The following is a 10,105-nucleotide window of genomic DNA, read 5'->3' as shown; positions in this document are numbered from 1 at the left end:
ACAGATAGAACTGGAGAAGTACTTTTGTGCTTACACCGAAGTGGTGAATTTATTTGGGTTCCTGGCAAGGCTGGCCCATTCTTCCCCCAAAAATCATTGTATGCAGAAGCTTTTGTGAGTCCTTCCATTTTTTCTGTCTACTAAGCTAAAAGAAATTATCTCACTTCTTAGATACTGCCAAGGAATGTTAAGGATCTGAAGCTGCTGGCTTGAAGATAATTTACAGTACGGATCTGGAAGCTTTCTGCCTTTATCTAACTAGCCCTGCCCATTTCAAATTGTGAGGGAGAAAGAGGATTTTCTAAGTTGTCTTTAATTACAGTCAACAATGCTGTATCTGTTCTCTGTAGAGAACACGATGTTACAAGAGAAATGTCTTCTGATAATCTCTTATCATAATTTGCTGGCAAAAAAGTAGAGAAGAAAGCAGATACAACTTTAACAATAATCTGAATGTAGTTAGTCACTGGATGCAAACATTGTCTTTAGCTTTATTGATGCTTATATTAGTTGATAAAACATGAAAGGAGAATCCCATATGCAGGACGCAATAAGCGCTATACATCACAAGAGAATTTTTTTAAAAAATGGTCTGTGAATTTTAGCAACATAAAATCTTAACATACTGCTTCTGATGTAAAATATCAATTTTTAGAAAACAATTATATGCACATATTTTCCAGGGGAGAAAATGACATTTGTCAATAAGTTGGGTAGGTGAGGACTCAAGCAAACAATCTGCCCTTGGGCCTTAATGGAAGGCACCATACTTGCACGTAAGTTTAGTTTTCTGAATAGCCTCGTCTAAACCAGAGACTGGACCTCTACCATAAATAATGCACTGGTTTGGCATATGACAGCAGCACTCCACTTTGAGGCAGCAAACACTATTGCTGTGTCTACAGTAGTGATAAATCACAATTTTCCACAAAGACCCTGAAGTCAATAGTAATGGCAGAGTAGCACGTGGAAATTGGTGGACTTCACTGCTTGGCAGCCACAAACACTTATTGCTATTGCGAATTGTCAGTGTGCTTATTTTGCACACATTCATGCCTTAATTGAATTTTCAGACAGCACATTTTGCATTTCATTATTGTTTGACCCCACTGTCAACCTTTTCTCTCATCTAAAAACCATGTGTATACCTTCACACATTTGATGAAGTAGTATATAGTCCATTAAAGCTTATGCCACAATAAATTTGTCAATCTTTACAGTGCCACTGTCATTTTTGCAGCAACAAGCTAGCATGGCAACCTTTCTAAAAAGCACTTACATATTGGAAATTGCCACTGGGGAGAAGCAGCAGTAGAAAGCTTGGACCAGACAAGGAAGTGCAGACAATCTCATGATGCATTCTGCACAATGGTTGTCATACAAGCATGAATGGATGCTATCATTGATTCATGCTGGCCTCTGAATGAATCAGCAATCTAAATGACGAGGTTGTGACTTTGTATCTATGAAAGAAGCACTGTCATTAATTCATGATTCTGTTCCGGCAAGAAAACGTCTGTTACATTTAAGCTACGTGAAACTATTGGTATGGGAAAAAGGGCAGTTGAACTTAAATAAGGAGATGCTGCCTCACCTTCATGCATACATTTCCACATGCAGAGAACAGCTACCCTACTAACTGCTGAATCCCTAGACTACTTACTGTAGTTTGGAGTGTAACAAACTGTGCCCCAGCTCTTTACACTGATTTTGGATCAGGAGACTTCATTCTGGCACCCTGGACAAATAGGCCAGTGCAAATGTTTCAAAATGGGATGCAAGTTAGGAAAGCAATATCCCAAAATGAAGTTCAACCAATAAAACAGAAATAAACACGTTTTACCTTAAATTAATACAAGGAATATGAGAGTTCCCCCCCTTTATAAAACTGTATGTTTAAATAGGTTTACCTAAATACAAGAGTGTTACTCATTCTGCATGTGCAAAACTGCATTTAGTGTCTTTTAAAGGCATCAGACATATTTTTGAACTGTAAACACAACCAAGAGATTATTAGACCGATGGTTCTTTTAAATGCAAAGTGGTCACTGTAGTGTTTTTGAACAGTCATTCTGGATATGAGAGATCTGGAGAACTGGAAGCAATAACTGGAAAGCATCTTGGATGTAAGTGGTGCTGTTACAACCCTAATGAGGAAAGAGAATGTATGTTAATATTGCAGTGTATTTCATATTGCGGTGCCTTTCAACCCCACTTATCTTGAAATCAGTGCAGCCTGCTTCCAGCTTTTTTTGGGGGGGGGGAGATACATGCATTATGCATTGCCACAGGAAACACATTATATGATGATGCTATAAACATGTCTACATGGGAAATCTATTCTCCACAATGTCACAGTCCTAATCCAAATTCCTTTCCCAGAGCAAGTAATATCTGTGGAGGAGGACACTTGTGGGCACAACTCCTCACTCCTGTGTCCATTTTTGGGAAATGGCATAGAAGTAAATCTGGTTAATCCCCCCCCCCCGTGCCACAGCTGTGATAGAAATCCCCACCCCACACCAGCAGGGGCATTTTGAAGAGAGTTACAATCCTGTGCTACTAGTCAGTACACCACAGCAACCGCACATGGTTGCACATGGATTCTGTTGGTGCTGTTCAACTAACTCAGGCACCCCCAAACTGTGGCCCTCCAGATGTTTTGGCCTACAACTCCCATGATCCCTAGCTAACAGGACCAGTGGTTGGGGAAGATGGGAATTGTAGTCCAAAACATCTGGAGGGCCAAAGTTTGGGGATGTCTGAACTAACTGTTACTCAGACTTGATCTACTGAAATTAATAAACATGATAAAGTAAGTTTCAATAATTTCCGTATGGCTACTCTGAGTAACACTTAGTTACTGGGAATGCTGCCCAGCTGAATAATAAATTCCTGAGTCACAGACAGACAAAATAACAAAGCCTTCAAAATAATAATAATAATAATAATAATAATAATAATAATAATAATAATAATATTTTTATTTATACTCCGCCCTTCCTGGTTCAGAAACTGGGCTCAGGGCAGCTAACAACAAATATAAACACTTAATTATGACACAACATAAAAACAGCATAAAATACAGTATGAAAGCATGAATAAAAATAAAAATCAAAAATCAATTTGGGGGAACCCATCCAATAAACATTAGATGCTCTCCAGGGCTATCTGGCTAAATTAATACTACTTGGGCCAGCGAGGAGGCCTGGGGAGAATTAGCTGTGGGGTCCCAGAGCGGGTAATCTTCATAAAAAGGGGAGGAAGAGGGAAGAGAAGGGGAATAAAAGATCAGGCACAGAAAGTAGGTACAAAGGATTGTCTTGCTTACTATAAAAAAAAAACCTTTAAGAAAACTAGCCAATCCTACCCAAGAATTTGCAGATACATGTCCTACATTGTAGACACTCCTGCAGTTGACATAGTAGCCGGCTGAGGGCCATTTCCTAGCAACAACCAATAGTGAATTACAGCCAGGGGAATACATGTTATATAAAATGGAAGCATTAGTTTGGCTCCGTTTGGAACTTCTGGCAATGGAAATGCCAGTTATCTGCTGTCTGAATTCTGAGAGTACCAACATTTGCAGGGACCATAGATTTCTAGAGGCAAAATAATGCAAAAGGCTCTTACAGTGCAATCATTGTTTCACATGGAATTTCAAATTCCTTTGCATACCACCCTGAAATTCATTTCTAGATGAAGATTGATTTATAAATTTTAACATAAATAAATAGGTGCAGCCTACTGAGAACCTTGCCTATGCAAGCTCCATTGAACTGAATGGCATGTCCTCCAGCACTCATCTTAGTTCAGAGATTATATTTAGTGATTTATGAGCAGCAGAAATTTTATTCAGGTTCAGAGTCTATTTCTAGGCATTGTTTTTTTAATGGAAAGCAAAGCTACCTTACTGAACTAACTGTAAATTGTCCAGCAAGCTCTTTCCAATGCATTATGATAAGAGGTAGAAAGAAGCGTTTCACCTGTATCTTACAAATGTTCCTAGAAAACATAGCATGACTGTTATGGCTAAGCTCTCACAGATGAGTGATTAAAGCCCAAATGACACTGTTTATGAAATGGCATGGAATTACAGTGACATAACCATTACGTTTTATGGTTCTTCATAGGGACATAAATGTATGCTAGCTTCATTTGAAAAAGACAGCAAAGTGGTTCCTTATGTAAAATAGTGGCACACTTACCTCTAATAGTACGCTGTTGACCATTGGGTTAAGGACTTCGGCTTTTTTGTCACTCTGCTCAAATGAAAACACAGGCAAGGTTTAATGCTAGGGACACATCAAGAAAAATGTAATAAAACATTTCTTTGCTTTACTAATACATTTGTTTTGAAGAGTGAGATTCCGAAGGTGATGGCTTACTGTATTAACAAAATATGCACATGTTCAGTGTCAAATACAAAATACCATTTTCATTGATGCAAAAATACAGAAAGAACGATTTTTTAAAAAAGATTTTTTTAAACTGATCTTCAACACAACCAACTTTCTTTGGATCCCAGAAAGTGAGCTGTATTTATTTTTCCAATGGTGAGGTTGTGGATAGAAATTGCTTCATCAATCTCTTTCCCACTCTTCCTCTCTGGCCACTGCTGGTAGTCTCCCTCTTTTAAATCCAGCAGTGGGGCAATGGTGTTCACCTGACCTCCTGATAGCCGAGTGGCTGCTGCTTACCAGGAAGGAGAGAAGCAAAGCAGCAGGGAGGTTGATGTGATGAAAATACACCAAGATGAGTGTAGAATTAGCTCTGGTAGTACCGCTTCCATTTCCCTTCATCCATACCCCATGCTACCCCAAACCATGACCCACCACTGTTTGAATCTCTAAAATGGTTTCTCCCAGATCCAGCACAAGTTCCTCGTCCTTACTTTCAAAAGATGTGGCCTCATCCGTTGCTACTTCTTGTGCTGGGCACTGTCTTCCAGAACACCTACCTGGTGACATCTGCCTCCCTTCAAATCTACCTTGTTCATGATGGAACACCCTGTGGAATGCCATCCTATCAGATGTCAAGCAGATAAAGAACTACACAACTCTTAGAAGACATCTTAAGGCAGTCCTGTATCAGGAAGTTTTTAATGTCTGATGTTATATTAAGTTTTTATATGTGTTGGAAGCCGCCCAGAGTGGCTGGGGGAACCCAGCCAGATGGGCGGGGTATAAATAATAAAATTATTATTATAATATTATTATAAAGTCTTATTTTTCATCCCCTACTGAAACTAAGGCTAAATATGTGTGAATGGAACATATATTCTTCTCATTTACATTCCCATCAGTTCTTTCCCCCTTTATTTATTGTTTCCCTAGTCAGATTTTAAACCCCTCAGGGTTCAGATCTACCTTTTAACATTATTCTATAAAGCACCATGCACAGCAATAGTGTTAAGCAAATATTGTTGTTGTTGTTGTTGTTGTTGTTGTTGTTGTTACTGCTGCTGCTGCTGTTATGATGATGATTACTAAAAATAATGCCAGCCCCAAAGAGATTGTAAAAAGAGATGGGGGGGAGCCCTGAAATAATAAAAACAATACTGTTTCAAAGTCAGTAATTAAAAAAATCCAATACCCATCCCCTCGTTTATTTCAGCATATACAAGCCCCTGAAACATAAAGAAATGATTGCCTGTTAAACAATATTGATTTATTTAATCAATAGTTAGTGCAAACACTGTGAAGGAGATCTATAGTGATAATGAATAAAAATATTTATTGTTTCTCAATAACTGCTGTCTTGTAGTGACAAGGACAGAGTTACAATGTGGTTATTAAATGACTGCATTGTTTAGCAGTTGTGTGGAGATGCTATTAATCTGGGGAGCCTCATCTGCTCTAAATATACATAATGGCTGGTTTATATGGTCCTCTTGCAGCTATTCCTTGGCCTTGCAATCTGACTTAAAATTAAATAATATTTTTTTCTTCCAGTAGCACCTTAGAGACCAACTAAGTTTGTCATTGGTATGAGCTTTCGTGTGCATGCACACGAAAGCTCATACCAATGACAAACTTGGTCTCTAAGGTGCTACTGGAAGGATTTTTTTAATTTTGTTTCGACTACGCCAGACCAACACGGCTACCTACCTGTGACTTAAAATTAGTTCAGCAAAAGAGGTCACATCTGTAAACAACCACCGCCAACAGTTTTGGCCTCACTTGTATACAGGGCCTTCCCTACCATTGGGCAGTGTGCGGTGGCCACCTCAAGTAGTACCGTGTTTCCCCTTTTTTAATACGTAGTCAGAAAGTAAGCCATGGCAGGGTTTTTAACCATTTGAGAGCTATAAGACATACCCCGAAAATAAGCCATACTTCCGCACCAGCTAGCAGGACCCAGCATGCCGGCCGCGACAGGAGGAGGAAGCCTGCCGGGTCGGGTCAGTGCCCGGAAGCGGCGGTGGCTGCTTTAGTGCCAATAAAGCGTGCAGCAGTGCCGCACGGAGCACCAGCCAGCAGGACCCAGCTCCTGCAATGCCGGCCGCGGCAGGAGGAGGAAGCCTGTGGGGTCGGGTGGGTGCCCAGAAGCGGTGGCGGCTGCAGCGCTGACAAAGCGTGAAGCAGCGCCGCACGAAGCACCAAGGGCACGAGCGGCAGGAGGAAAGAGAGAGAGGCTCGTTACTTGCGGCACTTTAAGAGAAGCAGCCAGAACCGATCTCCATATTCCGAGCCTCCCTTTTGCGCGTGCGGGCATGTTAAAGCCCCGATCACTTCACTCCCCACTTCTTCCTCGCCATCCCTCCCTTTCACGCATTGCCTTGACCCCGCAGCCCCCCTCCCTGGCCATCTTCCCCTAAGTGCAGCGCTGCTTCGTGAGCGCTGCAGCCGCACGCTCTCTGTGTGTGCTGCAGCCGCACGCTCTCTGTGTGTGCGCGTGTCTCTTTCTTTCTCTCCCTGTGCGTCCGTCTGTGTGTGTGTGTGTGTGTGTGTGTGTGTGCGCGCGCGCGTCTCTCTCTCTCCCCCCCGTGCGTCTCTGTGTGTGTGTGTTTGTGCGCGTCTCTTTCTTTCTCTCCCCGTGCATCCGTCTCTCTCTGTGTGTGTGTTTGTGCGCGTCTCTTTCTTTCTCTCCCCCGTGCGTCCGTCTCTCTCTGTGTGTGTGTTTGTGCGCGTCTCTTTCTTTCTCTCCCCGTGCATCCGTCTCTCTCTGTGTGTGTGTTTGTGCGCGTCTCTTTCTTTCTCTCCCCGTGCATCCATCTCTCTCTGTGTGTGTGTTTGTGCGCGTCTCTTTCTTTCTCTCCCCCGTGCGTCCGTCTCTCTCTGTGTGTGTGTGCGCGCGTCTCTTTCTCTCTCTCCCCCGTGCGTCTCTGTGTGTGTGTGTGTGTGTGCGCGCGTCTCTTTCTTTCTCTCCCTGTGCGTGTCTCTCTCTCAGTGTGTGTGTGTGTGTGTGTGTGTGTGTGTGTTTGCGCGCGCGCGCGTCTCCCCCCCCCACAGAGAAAAGGTTCCGCTTCGGCTCGTCATTCAGCCGCGCGCGCGCGCCAGGGGCATGGGCCCAAGCCTCGTCCCCCTCGCGCTTCCCTCACAAGCATCTCAGAGCGGGACGGGTCACGGCCTCCCTCCTCATTCCTCGGCCGGCGTGAGAGAGCCCGGGGAGCAGAAGGATCCCAGGTTTAACCCCCAGGTACCCCCAAGTTTGAAATTCTGGAGAGCTGCTGCCAGCCTGGTTGACAGCAAAACCTGGATAGCACAGTAGGCTAGAGTGTGGTGTTTATAATGTGCGCGGAAGAGAGCACCGAGTGTCCTGAGCCAGTGGGACCCAGTTGTACCAGCACTTAAAAAAAAAGACACCCCCTGAAAATAAGCCACCGTGTGTTTTTTTGAGGAAAAAAAGTTATAAGACGGTGTCTTAAAAAAGGGGAAACACGGTAGATGGTGGCGGTCAGGGAGTGGTGGTGAGATGTTGAAGAACAGAGGAGTATTTGCCACGTGAACTGCCCACTCCCCCCCCCAAGGCAGCCTTCTGCCCCCAGATGCAGTAAATGCTGCTGCCCCATTGCCAGTGTTGAAGTAATATTCTGGTATAGGAGGAATAGGAGGGATGGCATCCTGTCCTTTGCAGTCCCAGCTGTATGCCTGGTTATGAATGTGGAAACGATATTAATTTCAACGTGACCAAGGCGGATCTCTTCTCACTTTACATTAAAATTCAGATACTGATATCTCAGTACAAAAATGTGCATCACCTGTAAAATGTGCATCACTTGGTGTCTTTCAGAGGGCTAGTAAACATACGCTCTTACTAGAGAGGAAATTTCACATTAGAAGGCACTGTCACATCAGAAAGAAGTTGCACAACTTCCAGGGCTAAAGCTTTTGCTGCTCAGCACCAACTTCCAGTCCGGTAGCATAGCTATATATGGACTTGTTTGCTATGAACACATAGCAAGTCAGAGCTGAATCTCTTTTAAATTATATGATTAAATCGAGGGAAACTGTTGAAGTGCAGAGGCGCCAAGGTCAAAACTAAAAGTCATGTAAGATGCCTAGTTCTGAAGTTGGATCAGATTAATATTTCACGCTGGATTTTCGGGTTTGATATAAATATTTATCAAGACTGCCTCAGAGAAATATGATAAAACAGGCTGAGAAAATGCAGAAATAGACAAATTCCTGTAACTTGCCACCAGCATAAATTATTCAAAGTGAAAGCAATATGATTAAATTATGTTATTTTAAAAGAAACTCTGAAAAGATGCTTGCTGATGCAAGGGAGATGAAAATGGCTCACAGGAGTCTTGTTTAAAATTCCACCATCAAACAAGAATGAAGCATGTTGAAATTCTGCTCTGGAATTACTATTTTTTAAATGTAAGTTTGCCTGCTTTGCTTTTCATCTTTTTGAGAGATAGTCCCTTTCAAGCACTAATATGTTCGAAATCGTGTTGATAGTCCAGACTTAATCTATCTTTAGTTGCAGTCTTGGATGCTTGCATTTCTCAGGGCTCCCCCACCCCGTTCCAGAGGAACCTGCTCTTTTTTCAATCCATTCCCTGGGCTCACCTTCTTGTCCTGTCCCATAATATCTATCACAATCTAGGGCTCATTCACACTTCGCTTGCGCCCAGCACCTAGAGACCACAGAAAATGAAGATCTAGAACTTGGGCAAACATAGTAGAGGACATAGTTAAAATAGATCTCCAAGCATTTTTATGCTTATGGCTCTGTGGTGAAATTAAATAATCAATGAAAATAGGATTTCTGTTTGCCTACTTTCTGGTTCTCTCACCCAGCCAAGGAATAAGACTTCAAGACATTAAAAAGAGACTTTTAAATAAATAAAACTGCATAATAACTTACCCCAACTGAAGTTAAGAAATCAGCAAAATTTTTCGACAGGGAAGAAACTTCATTACACATTGTACTTGTTAAACTGTTAAAGAAACAAAGGAAATATCATTAATACATTTATTTCACTACAGCACAGATGAATTAACTGCTACTGCTGTAATCAATATAAGCACCATGTTACATCTCTATAAGAATATTGTACTGTCAAGGGCATACCAACATAAACATGTTTATTGCTACTGAAACAATAGTGGCAACAGCAACCTAATTTATGCAGTAGGAGAAATGTTATATTGAGTCTAAAAGTCTTGAAATTTCCAGATGCAATCCCTGCATTCTCCAGATAGGACTGGGAAACACCCATCTAAAACTCTGGTGATCCATTGCCAGTCACTCTAGACCAGGGTTTTCCAAACTTGGGTCTCCAGCTGTTTTTGGACTACAACTCCCATCACCCCTAGCTAGCAAGACCAGTGGTCATGGATGATGGAAACAGTAGTCCAAAAACAGCTGGAGACCCAAGTTTGGGAAACACTGCTCTAGACAACACTTAGCTGAAAACACACACCCAGCAATGGTCTAACTTGGCACAAGGCAGTTTCCTTTGTTCTTAGATTTGAAATGTATGGCAGCTTATGTAAGAAGGCATTCTAGGGGCATTCTCATACTGCTATGACAATGCAAGTAGATAGATACTACTGCGGCGGAAATGTAAACAGCATTTTCGTGTGCTCTGTATTCCGTCACCCCATAGTCACCTTTGACTGGACTTAACCATCCAGTACATTGAAAAGCG

The 10,105-nt window shown here is 42.3% G+C and overlaps 1 protein-coding gene across 3 annotated transcripts in view; it reads right to left on the bottom strand.

The window, feature by feature from the left end:
• Positions 1-471: 471 nt before the first annotated feature.
• FAM114A1 (family with sequence similarity 114 member A1) overlaps positions 472-10,105 on the bottom strand; it is a 31,572-nt gene continuing 21,938 nt past the window's right edge. For all 3 annotated transcript variants that reach the window (XM_088658713.1, XM_088658708.1, XM_088658715.1), the window contains exons 12-14: positions 9,319-9,391; positions 4,209-4,262; positions 472-2,147 (exon numbers count right to left, since the gene is read on the bottom strand). In XM_088658713.1, coding sequence (XP_088514839.1) covers positions 2,046-2,147; positions 4,209-4,262; positions 9,319-9,391 — 229 coding nt within the window. In that variant the 3' untranslated portion in view covers positions 472-2,045. The remainder of the gene's footprint in view (positions 2,148-4,208; positions 4,263-9,318; positions 9,392-10,105) is intronic.

Source organism: Zootoca vivipara, chromosome Z1, assembly GCF_965207765.1.
Source record: "Zootoca vivipara chromosome Z1, rZooViv2.hap1.1, whole genome shotgun sequence".
Taxonomy (NCBI): Eukaryota; Metazoa; Chordata; class Lepidosauria; order Squamata; family Lacertidae; genus Zootoca; species Zootoca vivipara.
This window is presented reverse-complemented; position numbering and strand designations above follow the sequence as displayed.